Genomic DNA, 23,632 nt, shown 5'->3' on the forward strand with positions numbered 1-23,632 from the left:
TCCGCCTCTCCCATGTGGCCACCCCATCCCAGGAGGGACGCATCCGTCACCACAGTGTGCTCCGGGGTTGGGGAAGGGAGAGGAATCTGCCCTGGACCCAATCGCAATTTGTGAGCCACCACTGCAATTGTCGGACAGTGCCCTCTGAGATCTGGATGTGATCGGACAGGTTGCCCTGATGCTGAGCCCACTGGAACTTCAGGTCCCACTGTAGAGCCTGCATATGCCACCTGGCATGTTGCACCAGCAGGATGCAGGAGGCCATCAGGCCCAGGAGCCGAGGGTCATCCTGACCGAAACCCGGAATAGAGAGAGAGAGAGAGAGAGAGAGAGAGAGAGAGAGAGAGAGAGAGAGAGAGAGAGAGAGAGGGAGAGAGGGGGGGGGAGAGAGGGGGGGGAGAGAGAGAGGGGGAGAGAGAGAGGGGGAGAGAGAGAGGGGGAGAGAGAGAGGGGGAGAGAGAGAGGGGGAGAGAGAGAGAGCGGGGGGGGGAGAGAGAGAGAGCGGGGGAGGGAGAGAGAGAGAGAGAGAGAGAGAGAGAGAGAGAGAGAGAGAGAGAGGGGAGAGAGAGCGAGAGAGGGGGAGAGAGAGAGCGAGAGAGGGAGAGAGAGAGAGAGAGAGAGAGGGGGGAGAGAGAGAGAGGGGGAGGGAGAGAGAGAGAGAGGGGGGAGAGAGGGAGAGAGAGAGAGAGGGAGGGGGAGGGAGAGAGGGGGAGAGAGAGGGGTGAGAGAGAGGGGGGAGGGAGAGAGAGAGGGGGGAGGGAGAGAGAGAGAGAGAGGGGGAGGGAGAGAGAGAGAGGGGGGAGGGAGAGAGGAGGGGGGAGGGAGAGAGAGGGGGGAGGGGGAGAGAGAGAGAGGGGGAGAGGAAGAGGGAGAGGGGAGAGGGGGAGAGAGGGGGAGGGGAAGGGGGAGAGGGGGAGAGGGAAAGGGGGAGGGGAGGGGGAGGGGATGGAGAGGGAGGGGGAGAGGGGGAGGGGGAGAGGGAGAGGGAGAGGGAGGGGGGTGAGGGAGAGAGGGAGAGAGGGAGAGAGGGAGGGAGAGGGAAAGGGAGAGGGAGAGAGGGAGAGGGAGAGGGAGAGGGAGAGAGGGAGAGGGAGAGAGGGAGAGGGAGAGGGAGATATCTGTGGTAATGGTGAGTAGCAGAATGGGGTCGGAGAAAGCCCTGACCTGCAACAGGTAGTAGCTGTTCTACCACTGTAAAAAGCCATAGGAGCTGGAGTTTATCAACACTAGATCTGCCCAGAGATCCTCAGTGTGTGACAATTAACCAGATAGGGATTATTGCAAAGTGCGTATGTGGAGCCTGGCATGGGGTACCATGATGACAAAGAAGACTACCATCCCTAGGAGATGCAAGATAATTTTACTTTGATTTGACAATTAGGCTGACAAGGAAGTAGGAGGTGCTAGAATGCCAACACTCTGCTGGCTGGGGTAGGTTTTGTGTGCAACTCCCTAAATATGGACCTCAAGAACCTCTGGACCTGGAAGGGTTGTAGGTGAGATTCAGTAGCATTACAATTAATCCCCAGGCTGTGAAGCTGGGAGAAGCAGCTTGGGTGTGACCTAGGCATTATTGCATGCCTGTGACCTTCACCAAACGATAGTCAAGTTAAGGGAAAACATGGATGCTCCACCTCCTTAGATGAGCAGCTACAACTGCTAGGCACTTTGTTTAGACCCTTGGAGCGGTGGCAACCACAAAAGGGAACACTTTGAATTGGTAATGAAGACCACTTCCACAAAGAAGCGATATCACTGGAGGGAGAGATGAATGGGGATGGGAAAATAGGAGTCCTTCAGGTAAAGCATTGCCATGTAGTTGCATTTGAAGCAGAGAGATGACATCTGGCAGGGTTGTCATGTAAAAAGAATTTGACAGGATAAATAGATTGTGGGGCCCGAGGGAGCCAACATTCATGGGGATGAGGAAGTAAAGAGAGTAAATGAACTTGCCTCAGTGGTGTGGGACACTCTTTCTATGCCTCCCTTGGGAAGTAGCACATAGACATCTTACTCCAAAAGGTTGCGATGTTCTCTGTAGGGAGTATGAGCGTAGGGTGGGATGTTAGGAGGGGTTTGTGAGAAGCTCTATGTAGTAGCTGTGGGGAACCACCGAGTACCCACTGCTTTGAGTGATTTCCTAACAGTAAGAGAGGAAATCTTGGAATCTCCCCTCCAGCAGGTGATGTGTGATAGGGTAGTAAGTGTTTCAAAGGGGCACCCATTGATGTTGTGATGTTGGTGTCCGTTAGCTTCTCTAGCATCTCATCAATCTTAGGCTCAAAATAGGCGTTTCCCATCAAATGGCGGGTTGAGGAGATGCTATTGAACTTCCGGCTTAAACCCCAAGAAATGGAGCAAGGCATGGCATGGCATGGCATCCGAGAATGATGCTGGTATTAATCCCCCGGAAGACTGTGCCCGCAGCATCCAAGGTGCAACGTATGTTCGTGTTGGAGATGGTCTTGTCCACTGAAACTATATCCCTCACTGCTTTTCCTGAATGCCTCTTGGAGATGCTTCACCAGCTCCTGCATTTCCTCTCACGCAGATCTATTGTAGTGGGAGAGGAGCCCAAAGGAAATTATGGATATGGTACCAGTGGTTAATCTCTCCTATGGCTACACTTTGACCGGCTACGTACAGCTTTATGCTCTCCTTATCAGGAGGCAGGTCGTCACATGTGGTTTGAGCAGAGGCCCGACAACCAGCGTCGGCTGGAACATAGCTCCTGATGTTGACAGGGTCCCTTGGTAAAGGCTTATACTTCCCCATCCTGGGCGTTACACTAGCCTTTATGGGTTACTTGAATGTTTCCTGGGCAGACTAGAGCATGCTCTTAAGCATGGACAGAAATGACTGTCTGCTATAAAATGTAAATGTATTTGAGCTTATATAGCGCACAGCTACCCACAAAGGGTTTCCCGGCGCTTGCTTAGGGAACCCGTCCTGGTATTCCCCTGTGAGATAACCCCGGCAGGGTATCCACAAGGTGAAAGCCAGGCATCCCGCCGCGAGGGGCCGTTGTGGAGATTAAGCAAGCTATTGCCCAGAGTCGCAGAGTGTGAACCCGTGAGTCGAGAAGGCACCGAAGTGAGAATTATCGAGTCCGTGGAATGTTTTGAGCCCAAGACCCGCCGAGGCGGGGAATTGAACCCTGGTCCAGGGCCGATCTCAGCTTCCGGGTCTGCCGCCTCTAACCCCTGAGCCACACTTCTGACTTGGAAAGCGTCTCGACAACTTTTGCTCCTCATAGAGGGCGTGCATGTCAACTTTGTGAAAGGTTTCTGCCTGCTAGATAATCTTATGATAGACCGCAGTATTGTGGAGGGATGGAAGAAATGTGCTGATCTACAGCAACAAGCAAAGAAGTCCCACAATTGACCCTGATTGGGTAGTATGATCTTATAGGTGCCCAACGTTATGCCTTTACAGATACCAATCACACATTGTTGTACGTGAAGCTTAAGTCTCTATGAGTTTATAAAACGGCCAACAGTTAGATATAAACAATACTTTTGTGTAGGTTTTGTCAACTTATAGAGAAGGACAAGACATTAAGGTTTAAAAAAATATAACAATGTATATTTATTTCAGAATAAAAGGGTCATTCGCAAAACACAAGTAATTAAAAACAATTGGTACAATAGCTAGTTTAAAAATATGGTTAAAAAAATTCAGTGGAGTAAGCAACAAACACATAATTCATACATTAGTATAATAAACACAACAGATTTATCAAAAAAATTTCACAAGAACAGGGGTCGACGCAGCGTTTCGGTTTTGGGAAACGATTAAGAACCTTCTTCAGGACCAAGTTCTTTAGTGTACAAAACTTAACTCCCGTTAGATCCGAGGAGAATTTCTGCCCAATGGTATTTTAGGGTTTCAACTGGGCTGCATGTTGCCAGGTCTGCATATAGTTTGCTGATTCCTTGTAGTATCCTTCTGGAAGTTGCATACGGTAGAAGTAGGAGCCACCGATATGTGAAGTTCGAAGGGCCAGATTTTCAATTTCTGGCCAATATCACTCTATCACAGACCCCGGAAGGACGCTAGCAGTAGGAGCAGGGAGGCCGAATTTCAGTATTAAGAGTAAAGAGCAGCGCAGTATCATAAAGCAGCGCTCATCAACACAGCACCATACGAAAAGGTTGTGTTTGATCGGGGATCCAGAAATTGAAAATCTGGCCCTTCGAACTTCACATATCGGTGGCTCCTACTTCTACCGTATGCAACTTCCAGAAGGATACTACAAGGAATCAGCAAACTATATGCAGACCTGGCAACATGCAGCCCAGTTGAAACCCTAAAATACCATTGGGCAGAAATTCTCCTCGGATCTAACGGGAGTTAAGTTTTGTACACTAAAGAACTTGGTCCTGAAGAAGGTTCTTAATCGTTTCCCAAAACCGAAACGCTGCGTCGACCCCTGTTCTTGTGAAATTTTTTTGATAAATCTGTTGTGTTTATTATACTAATGTATGAATTATGTGTTTGTTGCTTACTCCACTGAATTTTTTTAACCATATTTTTAAACTAGCTATTGTACCAATTGTTTTTAATTACTTGTGTTTTGCGAATGACCCTTTTATTCTGAAATAAATATACATTGTTATATTTTTTTAAACCTTAATGTCTTGTCCTTCTCTATAAGTTGACAAAACCTACACAAAAGTATTGTTTATATCTAACTGTTGGCCGTTTTATAAACTCATAGAGACTTAAGCTTCACGTACAACAATGTGTGATTGGTATCTGTAAAGGCATAACGTTGGGCACCTATAAGATCATACTACCCAATCAGGGTCAATTGTGGGACTTCTTTGCTTGTTGACCTATTCTCCCCTGTCCCGGAACCGACAGTTAAGGGGGCCTCCTTCATTTATATCTGATCTACAGCAACACATGCACAAACACAAATTTTGTACTACACCCTTGAATCAAGGAAAAACAACCCCCTCTACCTCCATAGAACAGAGAAAAGAGGAAACACGTGCACTGCAATGTCTGTTTAGAACAAGAAAAAATGCAACTTCAGAGAACAAGGGAACATATTTCATCATTGCAACAGAATTGGGAGAAGGCATGTCAGTGCCTCTAAAATAACATACAAAACCACAGGTGTCCCAAGCAGAAATAAATAATTGCAGAAACTACACACTTTAACCAGGACAAACACCCAGGAGTCCAGAAATCAGCCTTGTGCAAGACTCTGGTTACGACTGGTTTAGCATGAAATGTGAAAAAATTAAAGGGCTACTACCATGCTCCTACTGACAAATGAAAGGTCATAATTAATGTCCAGAGAGACACATTAAAAATTTCATATTTTGTCATCACTTTTTTAGTGTCAAATTAGACATTCACGTGAGTGCCCGCTCCCACAACAATGCACAAGGTCTCGTGACACAGATTAATCTACACTGCACAATGGCTTTCACATCAACACACAATTACTTGAGGTCACTGCCTGGCCACAGGCAAAATGAACAACCATGCACAATAATGCTGACGGTACATGAAAATCTCTATAGTATGTTCAGCCAGCTTATCAGATTCAACTCAACTCAGAATACAAACGCCATCACTGGATATGTGCATGATCAAACCACCAAGATGGAAAACATCAAACAAATGCCACCCAGTGCGTGCATCTTACCTTGAGTGCCCACAATTTCCATGTGCAGGTGTGCCAAGCCACTGGCTGCAGACAGAGCAAGCTTAATCATTCCCTCTATGGTCACTGAGTATCTGTTCAGGTAATCGAAGAGGGAGCCATACTCGTGGTAGTCCGAGACCAGCCACAGCTGTGTCCATGTGCCGTTATCTAACAAAGAGGAGAAGCGGTTAGGATGTTCTCAGGCCTATGAGGCCACAAGAGTAAGTAAAATGGGAAGGGTGAAAACAGGAGCAAAGACAATGGGGTGATTGATCAGAGAAATAGGGGTAAAAAGCATAGATAGTGTGTCATTAAGTGTAAAGCTGGAAGGATCAATGACGTATGGAGGCATCGGGACTGACGGCACAGACAGTGTGCAAGAAAAGAGGTGGAGTTAATGGCACAAATAGAAAGGTTTAAGAGATGAAGTGGATGGGTAAAAGCCACATAGTGCTGTATAAACAGAGGAATGAATGGTGCAGAGAGGGAGGCACGAAGAGGGTTGGGAATGACGTACTGTACTTAAATTGCATCTACATAGTGCTTTCTAGCCTTATGACAGGGGTCTTCAAACCCTGGGGGAGGGCGGAGTCCCTCTATGGGGCCTCAAGCAATTCCAGGAGGGATGCCAAGCTCTGGCCAAAAGAAGGTTTATGCTTGTTTGTTTTTAGCGTAAAAAACATGAGCAGCAGTAAGCCCCTCTGTAATATTCCATTACAAACATATTTTGTCATTTATCATTTATATCCTAGCTTGGAAAAGGTGTTTAAAGGGAAATTATTTCAAATGTTCTTAAAACCCCCCATCCCTATTTCGAATAATAACTTTGTGGATACTTTTACATGTTAGTAAGGCCTGCCTGACCAGAATAGTATGTTTGGCAATTATGTGTTTGATGGCGTTTTTAAAACAGTAACGGAACTCAACTTCAATGTTCAAGTAGGTCTAGACATATTTAAACATTGCGAATTCGATACGATAATTGTAAAAATATTGGGGTGGGGGGGGGGAACAATGATTTTATTTTTCACTTGGGATGGGTGGGGCGGCATTAAAACATCTGAAAACCACTGCCTTTAGACGCGTTGAAGTATTTTACGCCAGGCAGTACCCTGCTCCGGAACCCAAGGCTAGTGGTTAATCCAGTGATTTTTGGATGTTACTGATAACTGAGATTAGTCTTGTGCTCTAAAAGAAACCATTCCAAGCACTTTGTCTGGTTTCTTTGTGGTAAATTAAATAAACAGAAGCTAAGTATGATGCGATCATTAGTGGGTATGCGAGTTCATAAAGCCGAATGGACGGATTAACAGATGGCTAGAGAAAATACGATATAGTTAGGATGCATAGGCATGCACACATGGATAGAGTGAACAGTAAAGACATAAACCAACTGAAAAACACAAAAACCATACGTGGGTGGAGCAGATACAGAAAATTCAGCAGCAAACCACTAGTTACACAAGTTGTTACCTTTATTATCTGCTGCAATAAAGCCCAGGATATTCTCGTGGCGAAGCATGACAGTCTGGTAAATTTCTGCTTCCCTGAACCAGGACCGTTCCTCGCGCGAAGAAAATATCTTGACAGCCACATCTCCGCCTCGCCACTTTCCCCGCCATACCTCGCCGAAGCGACCTTTGCCGATAATCTCCTGAAGAACAATGGTTCGAGCGACCGTCCTCTGCACAAAGAGTGGCAAACCTATAATGAGGGATATATGGAAAGAAGGACCTTTGAGATCAAGGCAGCGATGACTGAGAGGTGAAATTTGCGAGAGGCTGTTCGGTGCAGGTAAAAGGCAAGCCGGCAAGACCCGGGGAGGGAATGCAGAAAGAAGAGCCTATGAGACCCAGTGACAACTGAAAGGTAAGCATGTGTGGCTCAAAGTTAGAAGGGATAGATGAAAATGCGCAACCCAGAGGCAGGAACTAGAGGTCAACATGTGCACACAAGAGACAGATTCAAAAAGGTGGGGCAGCAGCGTGACCCCGAAGCATAATCAAATCATACATATGCAACCCATAAAGAGGGACTAGAACGCAATCTCGAAACCTATACACATAATCAAGAATGGACCAGCAACACCCCTGTTTAGACAACAGAGTCGAGTCTGTGAAATTTAAGGAGGAAGCAACCAGTGGTGAACCTGTAACATTCCAGTAAAGAGGATTTCCAGCAAACCACACCACAGGTAAATTCTGCTAGACCTCAGCAGAGAGGCGCAGTGCAGCGGGCTCAGACTTCGTAAACACTGCAATATCGCTCAAGAAATGTTTCACATGAAAGGTACTTCTATTCCAGATCACCTTCCTCTTTTGCTATCTTGCTACCCTATTAAACAATAGAGCAGATTCCACAATGTTAACTTGACATTTTTCCATTACCGTCAGGTAGATCCCACCTTTACTGGGAGGTGCCTGGTATAGTACCAGATCCCAACTCATTGGATGTAAGAGGCCCGAGTGCAGTGGGAAAAATTTAACATAAAAGCTTCCCTAATTGGAAGATGGATGTCGGGGCTGCGTACAGCGTGATGATGTCAGGTTTACAGTGGCATTGCTTTCTCTATTGCTAGTGGAGGTTATTTCCCTCATTCAAGATGGATACTGCACCCAGCTTGATGACGCTGCCTCTTTCAGTTTTTTAGGACGTCTTTTCGACATGACAGTCATAGGATGCAGCGTTTTGTGCCACGCTGGCGTGGGCATCCATCAGCAATCTGTAGTGATGCTGCTCCAACTGGTCACTTCCCCATACTTTCTTTGCCTAAAGAGAACAGTAGCCGGAGCCCCCTGACTGTATTCCTCCTGCTGAGCCACGTCCCACTCTGCAGGCCTGCAACTTTAGTGCCAGGCATGGTGGACGGGGGAAGAGGGTGCCCAGGGCAGATCTACCTTTCCATCATATTAGGAACTCCTTGCCACCTACATTGTAGCGGCACTCTGGGGGTCCCAGATAACTGAAGCTCACCCCCGCTGGGACGCTGCATCGAGTCATATAGCACCTCGCCATTCCGTGAGGGTCTGAGCTTGCAATGGGGTGGCTTTTTTAACTGAGCTATCTGTTGTCGCTCTCTTTTGGTAGTGCTTACAACTGCAGCCTTTTATTTATGTTTATCATGCTCTCCGCTTCTGCTGCCTGCTCTCTCGTTCCCTTAACTCTGGCTGTTCTACCGTTGCCTTTATATGCTCTCTCCAGTGCCACCACACTTTCACCTTCCAGGAAATATTTCATAATAATACATCCCTTGCCACTTCCAGTCGCCCCATTACAATGTCAATCCGCCCATGGCCTAACACTCGCCATCACACCATCCCAACTCTTCCCAGGCAGAACCACCATCACTATTTACAATAACGGGATTGTCCTAATTCAAGCGACAGACAGGAACCTGGAACTACTTGACAACCTGTTCCCCACTCTCAAAGAGCACCTTTCCAACCCTCGGACTTACACGCATATCACCTCTTGTCCTACCTCCCCTGACGTCACAGCACCCACCCTTAACTCTGCTAACCCAGCTCAGCACCAGAACGACACTCACCTCACCTTCACACCCAGCACCACAGTCAATTACCCACCCGTTGCAGCTACCCCTCCCCGACCCTCAATCACAGACATAGATCTCGCCCCCTCATACACCACCCGCTGCCCCATCCCCCTACCAACCCTCGTACCTCCGCTCATCTTCCCATATCCCCCCCACACTTTGCACTCCCGTCCCTTCCTCCGCACCAATCTTCTCAGAACACCCCTCCTCCCCCAACAGCACCCCACACAACATGACTCTCTCTCCGCCTATCTCCCCCCCACACTTAGCACTCCTGTCACGCCTAGCCTTCACCCCTCCTTCAACCTCTCACCCCCCTGGCTCACTCCCCACTATCCCACCTCCTCCCCCACAACAGCCAGCCTCCACATCGCCCCCATTTACCCTTCCCCCCCCCAGCACTGATGCCCTTCCCAATAACGCCAACACCAACCCTAACACCTATCCTGTCGCTAACACATCCAACCCCTTCTCCAGCTCCACCTCCCCACCCCGATTCCCCCCCGTATCCAGCAACCTATTCGCCTGTTCACCGCCAGTACCCCCCCCCCCCAACCCCGTGCCCATCACCACGCTGGACATGATTATGTCCACCCTCCTCCAAATGAAAGAAGAACTACACTCCATCAAAGAGTTGCTCATCACATACCCCAGACACCCTCCTCCCACCACCACCCTTACACCTAATAACACTTCCCCCCACCTCCTACTCGCCCTACCACACAACACTCCACACTCCGGACCTCTATCCCCCCTCGCAATACCACCAATTGCAATACCAATCGCAATCACATTACCACCAAGCGTAATACTCCCTCTACACCTAACAACACTTCCTCCTCACCTCCTACTCGCCTTATCACACAACTCACCCCACACTGGACCTCTACCCCCTCTCGCAATACCACCAATCGGCCCAGACGCACTACCAATACGATCTCAGACCATGACGTACACACCCTTCTCCACTCTTACGTCCCGGCTCCCCAAAATCGCCTAGCCACCAACCACATGCCCATCCCAACGATTATCTCTAACCCCCTCAAGCACCAAAAGGATAACAGACGTCCCGTCCCCAAAAACCTCACTAATGTACCCCTCACTATAGAACCGTCCTCCACCCTTTGCACCCCTAGCCTTAAATGCATACTTCTCAACTGCAGATCGGCACAAAGACATTCCGCGGAGGTCGCCGACCTCATCATTTCTCTGGAACCGGATCTAGCCATTCTGACTGAAACATGGCTGTCTGATTCCTCTACACCTATCTTGGATATCCTAGTCCCCCCCAACTACTGTATCATTAGACTTGACAGGACCAAAAAGACAGGCGGTGGAATCGCCTGTATCTACAGAAGCAACCTCTCAGTCTCTAAAGCGTCCGCCCCCTCTCTTACTTCCTGTGAATACCTCTGCCTTGATGTCATCAGCGAAAGCAAACCGGTATGCTCACTACACATTATATACCACCCACCTGGGGACAAGCTCTCCTTCGTCCAACAACTCATGGATACAATATCAGCCAACTCAAGACGGCAGAACACCCAAATTTTCCTTGGCGACTACAATCTCCACTGGAATGACAACAGTGACACAGGGGTAAACAGCCTCAAAAGCTTCCTCAACGCACTTGATCTCACCCAAATATGCAATAGCCCGACCCATGAGAGAGGTTCTATCCTTGACCTTATCATCTCCAAAGAGGACGCTATTCAACTTGAGTCAATCCAACCTTGTGACTGGTCAGATAATCATATTGTTTCCTGCCTCATCAATGAAAAAATTAAATTAAACCCAGTTCAACCCTCTAAGCCCAAAGCTTGGAATAGAGAATTGAAGAAACTCAACCCAAACTCCTTACCGCCTAACAGCTGTAATCTCCTACTTCCCCCTTCTGGCGCTACGGACGTTCAACTCCTGACTGACCACTATCTCAATGCTATGTCCACAATAATCAATGAGGCGGCACCCATGCAACTGAAAAGAGTTTCGTCCAAGATTTCCAACCCATGGTATGACGGGAGCCTCAATGAGGATAGACGGGCCATGCGAATGGCAGAGCGCACTTGGAGGTCAGCCCCTTCTGCAGTGCACCTAAAAAGTCTAAAGAAACAGAGAAACGCCTACTTCAGGAAAATAAAACGCGCAAAAAGAGATTTCTTCAGCCTCCAGCTCGCCCAAGCAAAAAACCGCCCAAGAAAATTGTTTGAGTTAATCAGAACACAATCCAAAGAACAATCCCAGACACTCAGCACCACGGGCGTTACACCTTCCTGCGAAGACTTCTCTGCTTTCTTTATTCAAAAAACTGACAACATAAGAAGCCATCTCCTCAATGACGCAATCCTTTACTCCAACCCCCGACACACAGCAGTGCCTGAACCAAAGAATATTGCTACTTGGTCATCCTTTGGCACCTACTCCGAAGAAGAAATTGGCAGATTGCTCAGCACCCTGAAACCATCCAATCACCTCACTGACCCCCTTCCTGCTAACGCTGTAAAAGACTTTACCCCTTTGCTCCTCCCACTCTGGACTAAGATTATCAATAGCTCTCTACAACAAGGATCCATCCCCAACGCCCTCAAAGTCGGGCAAGTCACACCGCTACTAAAAAAAACAACAGCAGACCCCACTGATCTAAACAATTACCGCCCTATTACAAATATTCCCACCCTCGCTAAACTGTTGGAAAAATGCGTACAGCTACAACTGACTAAACACATAGATAAGTTTGATCTCCTCAACGCTCATCAGTCATGCTTCCGAGCAAGGCACAGTACCGAAACTGCCATGACTCACATAGTGGACGACGCCCTCCAAATCCTAGACCAAAACGATACCTGCCTCCTCATCCTTCTGGATCTCTCTTCAGCATTCAATACAGTTAAACATGAGAACTTACTCGATCTGTTAAACACAAGAATAGGCCTATCTGGGACTGTTCTCAAGTGGTTCACCTCCTTTCTACACAACCGGTCACAAAGATTCAAAAGTAACAACCTGTTGTCCTCTCCGGTACCTGTATCGCTAGGCGTCCCTCAAGGATCCTCCCTCTCCCCAACACTGTTCAACCTAGTTATGGAACCTCCCACTACTTTGCTACAGACATCCAATGTTCACTTTCACATGTATGCCGACGACACCCAACTTTATCTCAAAATACAATCTCCCAAGGACATCATGCTTCTGAACACCACGATCAGAAACACCCAATCCTGGCTTGCCGAGAATCGCCTCAAACTCAATGCGCTGAAGACTGAGTTCCTCCTGATCTCACCTCCCGCAAAAATCTCCACGGCTCAAACATGGCTTAAGCACTCAACGGCTCTAAATGTACAACCTACCGTCGTAGACTCAGCAAAATCTTTAGGCATAACACTCAACGCCAATCTCAACATGCAGCAGCACATCAGCAAGGCAACCAAAGGAGCGAACTCCCAAATCAATACCTTGAGAAAACTTAAACCCTTCCTTCCTGTCAAAGACTTCCAAACTGCAGTACAATCTATAGTCATCCCGCACATAGAATACGGTAGCACCGCCCTCTGCGGGCTCCCCCTAACTACAACGGCACCCCTAAGAGCGTCCCTTAATGCTGCAGAGAGACTCATCACTGGCTCAAAAAAACATTCGCATATTTCCCCTGACTTCAAATCCCTGAACTGGCTACCTTTTGAAGCCAGAATACATCTGAAAATCGCCTGCATGACACACAAGGCTGTACACATGAACTCACCAGCCTACCTCACTCAAAAGCTGACAATTTCGGGTGGCTCTAGAACAGGGGTACTCAAAGTACGGCCCGCGGGCCAGTGGCGGCCCGCCTGGCCTTCCTTGGCGGCCCGCGGACCTTCTTTCCATTATACCAACGTTTTTCCCAGGAAGTTAGTAAACCGAAAAGATGGCCAGAACATACGTAGTGAATACGTATACAATACCTATTCACTACACTACTTGCTCCTGCGGCCATCGTCTCTGCCTACTGCTTGTCTCTAATTGGCCTGCCTCTGTGACGTCACATACGGCACCCGGCCGGCACGAACCACAGGTCCTTTAAAAGTCAGCTGTAACTAGCGCTTTTACAGCTGACTTTTAAAGGACCTTTCGGAAGCTTCCTGGATCCATGGTGACGACGTTCTTGCAGCCCCGGAGAATCTTTGCAGCAGCCTTTCTAGTCGGAGAATATTCAGTTCCTTTACTCGCAGGTACGTGTTCTGATTCTTGCCGCCCGCCATGCTTCTGACCCCCTCCTCGGTCCCCTTGTTTCCGGCTCCCCACCCACACCCACTATCATTGGCGGTGTTAGCAAAACAAATTGTGAGCATGGGGGTGTCTGTTTTGAGGCACAAGCCAGCCCTCGCCTGTGTGAAAGGTCTTTCTACGGAGGTCGCAATGGCCTGGCTCGTGCCTCAAAACAGACACCTCCATGCTCACAATTTGTCTTCCTAACCTGCAGGTACGTGTCCTGAGTCTTGCCGCCCGCCATGCGTCTAAGCCCGCATCTTCTGTGACCCCGCATATTCCTTGTTTCCCTCCTCGGTCCCCTTGTTTCCACCTCCCCACCCACACCCACTTTCATTAGCGGTGTTTTGAAAACAAATTGTGAGCATGGAGGCGTCTCCCACCTCACGGGGATGCCGAGGTAAACACCGCAGCCACCGAGACAATGCACACTCATTCCAGCCGGTGTTAATAGCTTCGTCAAAGTTTTTATTCTTTTTTCATTGTTTTGCTTCTCAATTGAACTGAGAGCAAATAAGAGTGCATCAGGAAAAAAACGACTGGCGATTTTCGGCCAGAGGCCTTCGTTCGACTCATAGAATGTAAAGTGCAGAGTGTATTAAAAGGGGCTTAACCAACCCCTCCCTCCACCATCCAAGAATTGTTTTTAACTTTTTATGGCTTTTTTGTTAGAGTGGTGATAGGGCAGGATGGGCAGTTGTTCCTATTCTGCAAACGCTTCTGTAAATCGTGAGCTTTTCATTTGGGTAGATAAAAATGTCAGTGTAGTATCTGCTAAAATAAATACGTATTAATTATTTTACATACTGAATATTCATGGCATTGCACTGTTCAAATAGTTGTAAATGAATCTCTTTTGCCCCTTAATCCTGAGTCGGTACCAAAGTCTGTTCTTACAAGATTGTCGTTCTTCTCCGTCAAAGTCCTTTTGAAGTTGAGGTGGAGCTGTCACCCCTGGCAACTCAGCTGATTTGATGCTTTTTTTTGTTACAAACTTTTCTCTGCAAGGTCCCGGGATTCCTCTTCAATCCATTTTTAAATAACGCTGTGTCCCTGCCCTGTACTCAAATTTCTTTCAGGAATGTAGATGTATCTTTTATTCTCTCATTACTTAGGATGGGTTCCAAATGGTCTGATAAAGGTAAGCCGAAACAAGTGTTGCTTTGTGGGCGTTTTAGCTCTCTTTAGCAGGCTATACCTATTTTTAGGTAGCGCTGCTAGTTCTCTTTGGTCACCTGGCCCCTAGAACCGTCTTTGCCGGCATGGGAAAGCAGCAAGCTCGAAGGATTGTCACCTCGGAGTGGTTTTGCACAGAAAGGCTAATCCCTGGCTGGCCTTCCCCAAAAAATAACAAGCATTAGAAATGCAATAGGTCTCGCAGCATTAGAGTTAGTGCTTTTAGAATTGTTAATGGTTTTTTTTGTAAATCTTTAGCATGAGGTTGAGGGTGAGTGAGGGTGAGTGAGGGTGAGGGGTTGAGGGTGAGTGAGGGTGAGGGTGAGGCTGAGGGGTTGAGGGTGAGGGTGAGTGAGGGTGAGTGAGGGTGAGTGAGGGTGAGGGGTTGAGGGTGAGTGAGGGTGAGGGGTTGAGGGTGAGTGAGGGTGAGGGGTTGAGGGTGAGTGAGGGTGAGGGGTTGAGGGTGAGTGAGGGTGAGGGGTTGAGGGTGAGTGAGGGGTTGAGGGTGAGTGAGGGGTTGAGGGTGAGTGAGGGGTTGAGGGTGAGTGAGGGGTTGAGGGTGAGTGAGGGTGAGTGAGGGTGAGTGAGGGTGAGTGAGGGTGAGTGAGGGTGAGTGAGGGTGAGTGAGGGTGAGGGATTGAGGGTGAGTGAGGGTGAGGGGTTGAGGGTGAGTGAGGGTGAGGGATTGAGGGTGAGTGAGGGTGAGGGGTTGAGGGTGAGTGAGGGTGAGGGGTTGAGGGTGAGTGAGGGTGAGGGGTTGAGGGTGAGTGAGGGTGAGTGAGGGTGAGTGAGGGTGAGGTGTTGAGGGTGAGTGAGTGAGGGTGAGTGAGTGAGGGTGAGTGAGTGAGGGTGAGTGAGTGAGGGTGAGTGAGTGAGGGTGAGTGAGTGAGGGTGAGTGAGTGAGGGTGAGTGAGTGAGGGTGAGTGAGTGAGGGTGAGTGAGTGAGGGTGAGTGAGTGAGTGAGGGTGAGTGAGGGTGAGTGAGGGTGAGTGAGGGTGAGTGAGGGTGAGTGAGGGTGAGTGAGGGTGAGTGAGGGTGAGTGAGGGTGAGTGAGGGTGAGTGAGGGTGAGTGAGGGTGAGTGAGGGTGAGTGAGGGTGAGTGTGGGTGAGCCTCACTACTTCCAGGATGTGCAGCCCAGGTCACTTTGTATGTACGTCTTATTTTGACATATATTGCTGCTTCGTTTGGTATACTAATCCATGCAAATTTGAAAATAATATTTCCTATGAGACTTGCTTAATTTTACTCACTTTCACAATAAAGGACCTGGTCACGTTTTGTTATCACTTTACTGCACTTGCCACATCACATGGACGTTTAATCTTGTAAATGCATCATAAAGACAGACCCCCCCCCCCGCCCCCCTTTAAACCAGGCAGCTGGGTCTTCTTTTCAGGTGAAGTGACGACATTCTCCCCACAGTCCACCAGTCGAGATCAAACGCTCATTCAAGCTTTTAAAAATACATGGTGGCCTAGTTTGGACGTTAATATAGCCCAGACCCCTCTAGGTTAAACATATTACATGACAGTACAGGCACACAAAGGCTTTATTGGCGCTGAGGAAGGGTCTGGCTGCTGCACTCAGCTGGTGTTTGGGGCCGAAGATTTACTGAGAATGACTGAAAAGGGAGATTTTTCTTCTCCTGGAAGGTGATAAATCTGCTTCCTTGGCTACTGCAGAGGACCAAGTGGAAGAGCATTTGCTTCAGTTCTAAGGCCTGGGGAGAGAAAATGTGGCTGTGGCAATTGTTCCCGATGCTTTCCTATTCCTTTTAAATTCTGTTGACAGTTCCTTGAGTGAAAAGAATTTGAAAAATAAACAAAGTCATTTATAAAGACGGAAAATAATGAATCCAATATACAGCTTTGAAGTACCTTATGGTATGAGTTTGCTTTTCCTACAGGGATTTAATTCTTCCCCCCTTTCTTCCCCCCCTTTTAAAAATAAAAAAGCTTTACTAACAAGCATTGGCAAAGTTAATAACGTGGCACTCTCATTATAAAAGCCCGACCTATTTAGTACTTTGTTGTCACCCTCATTCAAAGTGATCTCATTTGCGAAAAGAGATTCGTGACACAGAGATATGCCGAGGATCACACAATTTAGCCAAGTGATCACAGCAGGATTCTAACACACTGGTATAATACACAATTCAGCCACTAGATTAGGATTTATTTATTTATTTATTCATTTATGTATTCCACCAAGCGAGACTATACAAAGAGCCTGAACAGATAAACATCTAATTTTATTTGCGCAGATAAAGTTCCTGTAGACACTACAGGATACGCCGAAGTTACAAAAGATACGCAAGTTTGAAAAAGTTAATTATTTGAAAGTAATCCACAGACAGACTTTCTGTGCTAATGAAAACCACACTCTGGCGAGGCTTGGCCGTTAAATATTAAGCAGCCGAGGCCTGCCGCTGACACGCTTGAAGCTCCCTGCTGATAGCGGGGTGAGGTCACGGCCAGGCCTCCCCTTTAAGAGGCAGGAGCGCCGCGGGCGCCCTGGTATGTGTTTGTTTTGGGTCTGAGGACGGGAAGTGGAGAGAGATGCGGTTTCGCCTGCGCCTTTAAATTTAGTACCAGATAGTGTTATAATCAGGGTTCAAAACCTGAAACGTGTATTGGTTTAAATTATATATACAAATATGATCCTCTGGAATTATGCGGCAGGGAAGGCCTTATTTTATGCGGCAGCGTTAACTAAACAAGCGCTGGCAAAGTTCCTTGCCGAAAACGTGCAGGCGAGGTGCGACACGGCAGGACGGAAGGAAGAGAGGGGAGGGGGAGGAGAAATGCGACACGGCGGGAGGGGGCGGGCAGGGGAGGGGGCGGAGAGGGGAGAGGTGCGACACGACGGAAGGAAGAGAGGGGAGAATGTGCATCTATTAAGTGAATATGTTTCCTTTAATGAAAAGTGATCTTGACCAGTAAGACTGAAGGTCTGTGTCAAGACCCTTATATCTGATGGGCAATGGACATGGACAACGATGGAGAATGTATATATGTGTGCCTTGGTCACCACTTAAGTGCATATTTTTCAGTTTTGGTGCCCATTTTCAATTTTCTCTTGCAATGCGTTCTGTTGTATGAGACTGTGTTGTGTTGGATACCTACTTGCTTAGTGTCCTACGTAATGTGGAGTGATGTTACATGAATGATGTGCTACTGGAAATACATCATTTTGTGGCCTTTCGATTATCCCATAGCTCATGATTGGTTCCCTTTCTTCTTGATATCATATGCTTTCTTATTACTCGATGGCTCTACTTCTTGCCTTTGTCCCTCCTCTGCAGCATAGCTGTTTTACAGTGAGTCCAATATGATTAATTGCATCTTTTCACTGCTTACAATCGGGGAACTGCTTTTAATTTTTCTTTCAGCAGTTCGTGGGAGTGCATGTGTTTTCTTGCTCTCTCACACTTGTGCTGCTTCCCCTCTCCACATCAGCAACAAGTGTTGGCAAAGCTAAAAGGTTGCCATTCATGTTTTCAGTATGGGCATCGTTGCATTTAATGAGTCTTGTTCATTTTAATGCAAATAATACATTTCCATCTTTGCATAGCTAAAAGAGATAATTTACCATTTAATTATGTCAGGAGTTCACGGAGAAACAGTTAATGCTTTCCAAGCCCTTCTACGCGATGAAAAGACAAATGTTTACCGCTCATTGTTGCTATTAACTAAACAAGCGCTGGCAAAGTTCCTTGCCGAAAACGTGCAGGCGAGGTGCGACACGGCAGGACGGAAGGAAGAGAGGGGAGGGGGAGGAGAAATGCGACACGGCGGGAGGGGGCGGGCAGGGGAGGGGGCGGAGAGGGGAGAGGTGCGACACGACGGAAGGAAGAGAGGGGAGGGGGAGGAGAAATGCGACACGGCGGGAGGGGGCGGAGGGGTAAACAAAGACGGACGTGCACGCGCCCGTGAGTTTTAAGGTCAATGCGCATGCGCATAAGCTTAATGCGCATGCGCATTGACCTTAAAACTCACGGGCACTGCAAGGAATCGCCACGATTCCTTGCAGTGTGTCTAAAGAGTGGATAACTCGCAATAGTCTCGCTTTGCTCGATGCGCATGCGCATCGGCAACAGGCGAGACCTAAAAAGGGCGTGGGCACAGCATTTTGGATGGCTCCCTAGATAAATAAGTGAGGGAGTGGCTCATGTTACACCTTCTGTAAACAATGCAGTCTGTTGAAGTCTCCCCCCTCTTTTCCTCTCTCCATATCCCTCCCTCTCTCACACCTCTCTCTCTCCCCTCTCTCCTCTCCCCATATCCCTCCCTCTCTCACACCTCTCTCTATCCCCTCTCCATATCCCTCCCTCTCACACCTCTCTCCCCTCTCTCCTCTCTCCATATCCCTCCCTCTCACACCTCTCTCCTCTCTCCATATCCCTCCCTCTCTCACACCTCTCTCTCTCCCCTCTCTCCATATCCCTCCCTCTCACACCTCTCTCCTCTCTCCATATCCCTCCCTCTCACACCTCTCTCCCCTCTCTCCTCTCTCCATATCCCTCCCTCTCACACCTCTCTCTCCCCTCTCTCCTCTCTCCTCTCTCCATATCCCTCCCTCTCTCACACCTCTCTCCCCTCTCTCCTCTCTCCATATCCCTCCCTCTCTCACACCTCTCTCTCTCCCCATATCCCTCCCCCTCACACCTCTCTCCCCTCTCTCCATATCCCTCCCTCTCACACCTCTCTCTCTCCTCTCTCCATATCCCTCCCTCTCTCCTCTCTCCTCTCTCCATATCCCTCCCTCTCTCTCCCCTCTCTCCATATCCCTCCCTCTCTCACACCTCTCCCCCTCTCTCCTCTCTCCATATCCCTCCCTCTCTCCATATCCCTCCCTCTCTCACACCTCTCTTCCCTCTCTCCTCTCTCCATATTCCTCCCACTCTCACACCTCTCTCTCCCCCTCTCTCCATATCCCTCCCTCTCACACCTCTCTTTCCTCTCTCCTCTCCAAATCCCTCCCTCTCTCACACCTTTCTCACCCCCCTCTCTCCTCTCTCCATATCCCTCCCTCTCTCTCTCTCTCTCTCTCCATATCCCTCCCTCTCACACCGCTCTCCCCCTCTCTCCTCTCTTCATATGCCTCCCTCTCTCCTCTCACTCTCCTCTCTCCATATCACTCTCTCTCTCCTCTCTCCTTTCTCCATATCCCTCCCTCTCTCACACCTCTCCCCCCCCTCTCTCTCCCCCATCTCTCCTCTCTCCATATCTCTCACACTGTGCACACGGGGTCTGGTGGCTCAGTGGACTAATGCGTCCACTGCAGGTGCCTGTGTTCTAGCTCATGGTCACAGGTTCAAATCCCGGCAGGTCCTGCCTTTCATCCATCTGAGGTCGATAAAATGAGTTGGGTAGCAATAAACATCTGTTATTCAGCACTAAGATACCTATGGATGAACGTGCGCTGGTATATATGTGTGTGTGCATGCCATTTATTTCAAATCCCTATTGAGTGACACATTTCCTGCATAAACCACTGGCTTTAGGAAAGCTTCCTGTTTTTCATTTGCAGGCTTACCCATTACTTTGCTATTCAATCCCACTTAAGATTGCCCTTGTCTGCTAATAAAAAAATATTATAAACATGAGCTGCATGTAGTTACATCTGCTTCGGAAATACAGCATTGTCTTGTAATGTTTTGAAACGGCACCATTTTTTTTTTACCCTTCTCTAGCCCCACCCCCAATGACCCCGAACCAAATGACCCCGCCCCCACTGGTGCGGCCCTCGGCCACAAACCACACTGTAAATTCGGCCCCCGAGAGAAAGTTTGTGAGTACCCATGCTCTAGAACTACTAGAAGCACAAACAATCTTCTGCTGAAGCCTCGAAGATTTCGGAAGGAAAAAACCTATAAACGCTCCTTTTCAGGAATGGCACCCAGGATATGGAACTCACTCCCACCTGAAACCAGGCTCATCTCCTCCAACAAACTTTTTAAGAAAGAAGTAAAAGCGATCCTCATGGCTAAATGCACATGATCTATTCTGTACTTCCCATGAATCTGCTCTGTAAGACCTGCCTGACCCCCTTGGTCTATTTGTATTATTTGTATTATTGACTTACTTGATTGTATACGTTCCCTCTTTGTATATTGTTATATTGCTGACGCACCTGTTTGACTTTGCACACTGTACCTACACCACCTCAACGATCCCTACTCTTGTACTACTGATGCACCTGTGGGACTATACATCCTGCACTCACCCACCTCAACTATGCCCACCTTTATGCTAGCTCCAAAAATTTTAAACACGCTTAAGCAAGTATATGCTCCTTATTTTTGTACTTTATATTATTGGCGCAACTGTTTGATTATGCACTGTGTACCGACACTACCTCACCTGTGACCTACCTCATGATTTTGACCTACCTATGTAACTAAGCACCTTGTACCTAACTACCTCAACTATTACATTGTATTACTCTATCACCCCCGTGTCCTTGTAAAGCGCTCTGATATCTGCAAAGATCTTGTTCGCGCTATATAAAACTTTCAAAGTAAAAAAAATAAAATAAAAAATGCAGAATATCCCTTTACAAACGCTCGTCATAATGTTTATATCTCTGTGCTCTCCCCGCATCAACTCTTCTTGTGCTGTCCTCTCCCAGCCCCTTCTTGCACTTTCTCTTGTTCCCCCAGCAACTCAGATTCCCAGGAGTCTATTTTCTACAGGGCATCTGAATTCTGAGTTTCTTCCTTGAAGTGCATCTATCCCTTTTAACTGAATGTACTCTGCAGTACCTGTCTCTTGTATCAGTACCTTTCTTGCAAGGCCAATCCTTTGAAGCAGTCCCTAACTGCAGCACACCTGCCTTCTGCAGCACTCTATTGTGTGTGTTGGTTCACCCTTCTAGGAGTCTGTTTCCAGCAGTAATTCTGATGCCTATCGTTTGTCCCTCTGCTTAAGGGCCTCTCTTTCCGTTCCTGCAGCGTCCTCCCTGTAAGAGAGTTCTCTCTCTTCCAGGCGGAACATTGACTACAGTGCACTGTCTCCCTCAAATGGCAGCCTTCTCTCTACAGCAAATCGGCCTCCAGGCAGCATGGCCGTCTTTTCCCCCGAAGGTATCTTACTCTGTGATGCGGATTTCTCTACAGTGGCTCCCCTTTCCTCTCTGAACTCGACATTATGCTACAGGGCCCGCAGACGCCATCGCCCTGCTCTCCCAACACCTACTCTCGCCCCATCTTATACAGAGGAGAGCTGGGAGCTTGGTCTTTTGGGACCTGCAATGACTGTCCTAAACACTGTGCCCCTGGGAGACCAGTAATTTCCCAATTTGTAACATAACACGTGTATTTGCAAATGCATGTTCACCCGTAGGTATCCTGTCGCTGAATAACAGATGTCTATTGTTACCCAACTCAATGGTACTCATTTTATCGACCTCATATGGATGAAAGTCTAAGTGGACCCACCGGGATTTGAACCTGTAACCATGAGGTCGAACACAGGCCCCTGCAGGGGACATATTAGTCCACTGAGCCACCAGAACCTACACCCTTCTGCCACGTGTGACAATGCTTGCATGGTGAGAGGTGTCTCTCTCGAAGGGCAGGATTAGCTGTGTCCAGTACAAGTGCAGTGTAAGAGGAGTGCCAATGTGAGAGAAGGGGTAGGATTGTGTGTGAACAAAACTGTTAAAATTCGGGTCTTCTTGGTAACAGATACTTCAAAAGAAAGACATTACATGCCAAATCACAAGGCTCATGGGTCCATGCAATAAAACACACGATTCGCAATAACACCCACTCAGTCTGCGGGTGTCAGAGAGATTCTTGCAGAGCGAGAAGCTTACCTGAGCCAGATCCTGAGGTGGACAGGTCGTAGACCAGATCCTGTAATGTTTTATCCTTAGACAGGTACATCTCGCAAGATGGATCCTCCATGTCCAGCCGCTGGCGGTTGTGATACACACGCTGGTGGTGCTGGAACAGGAACACCACCACGATCAGGATGACGCAGAGCAGAAACACTGGCCCTGCGATGACTGCCACCAGCTCCACTGGGCCCCACATAGCTGGAGTCATATTCTTCAAACGGCCTGTGGTATTACAAAAGGAGAGGTAATGCAGATAGAACACTAACAGCTAAAGCTCTTCAAAGTGCTAAAATGAACATATTTCAAAATGGACCACATTTATGTATATTCGAGTCAATCTGGTGGCTTGAAAGATTTCGGGGGAGGGAGGCGTGGGCTCTATTTTTAGAAGAAAGCTTTTGTGTAATCCGTTAGAATATTAGGGGTAAAGTTCGGTCAATCCTCAACAATGTTCACAATTACACCAGCAAAACGCCTCCGTTCAAGAGAACGTGCAGGCCACTGTCTGGGTGTGAAGCTCGAGTATTAGGGTAACAACCATTATGGTATGCTAGTCATGTGTATAAAAGGTTCTGCCACCCTAGGGACGGCACTGACGGACAAGCTTGAATAGTGTAAAGCCAGCTAGTTAGGCGAGACGTTGGTAAGGTAGGGGCAGCAGGTATGAAGCAAGTCTGTGCCCAGCTGAAAGAGACTCATAGCAGTTTAATCAGTGTACTGACACCCCTCCTTCCTTGCGGCCTCTTGCCTCATTGGTGCCAACAGACTGCTTCGGTAATCTTCTGGGTTGGAACTTACAACAGTTAAAACCAAAGACGTATTGTACACATCTTGAAAATGAGTACCCGACTCAGTAGCCCATCACCATTCTCATTTGTAATTGGGCGGCTGTCTTTGTTAACACTGAAAGAGCTGCGCAAACCACCGTTTGTGCACAATTGCCCCAGGCGGAGTCTATGGGCACGTGTACTTACTTGGAAGCGACTGCGGACGGACTATTCCGGCACAGAAAAACTAACACTGCTCAATGCTTAGCCATACACCTACGACAAGACTTTTTAGGTACACTCAACCGAAAGAGCAAATAAGACCCAAAGGCCGGTCAAAAACCGGCGGTGCCTCCAGTCCTGCTTCTCCATAGTCTTCCGCT

The 23,632-nt window shown here is 48.0% G+C and overlaps 1 protein-coding gene across 1 annotated transcript in view; it reads right to left on the bottom strand.

The window, feature by feature from the left end:
- ACVR1B (activin A receptor type 1B) overlaps positions 1-23,632 on the bottom strand; it is a 180,640-nt gene that overhangs the window by 88,094 nt on the left and 68,914 nt on the right. The window contains exons 3-5 of the mRNA XM_086963785.1: positions 22,459-22,704; positions 7,136-7,366; positions 5,663-5,830 (exon numbers count right to left, since the gene is read on the bottom strand). Coding sequence (XP_086819911.1) covers positions 5,663-5,830; positions 7,136-7,366; positions 22,459-22,704 — 645 coding nt within the window. The remainder of the gene's footprint in view (positions 1-5,662; positions 5,831-7,135; positions 7,367-22,458; positions 22,705-23,632) is intronic.

Source organism: Lissotriton vulgaris, chromosome 1_1 (assembly GCF_964263255.1).
Source record: "Lissotriton vulgaris chromosome 1_1, aLisVul1.2, whole genome shotgun sequence".
In the NCBI taxonomy this organism is placed as follows: Eukaryota; Metazoa; Chordata; class Amphibia; order Caudata; family Salamandridae; genus Lissotriton; species Lissotriton vulgaris.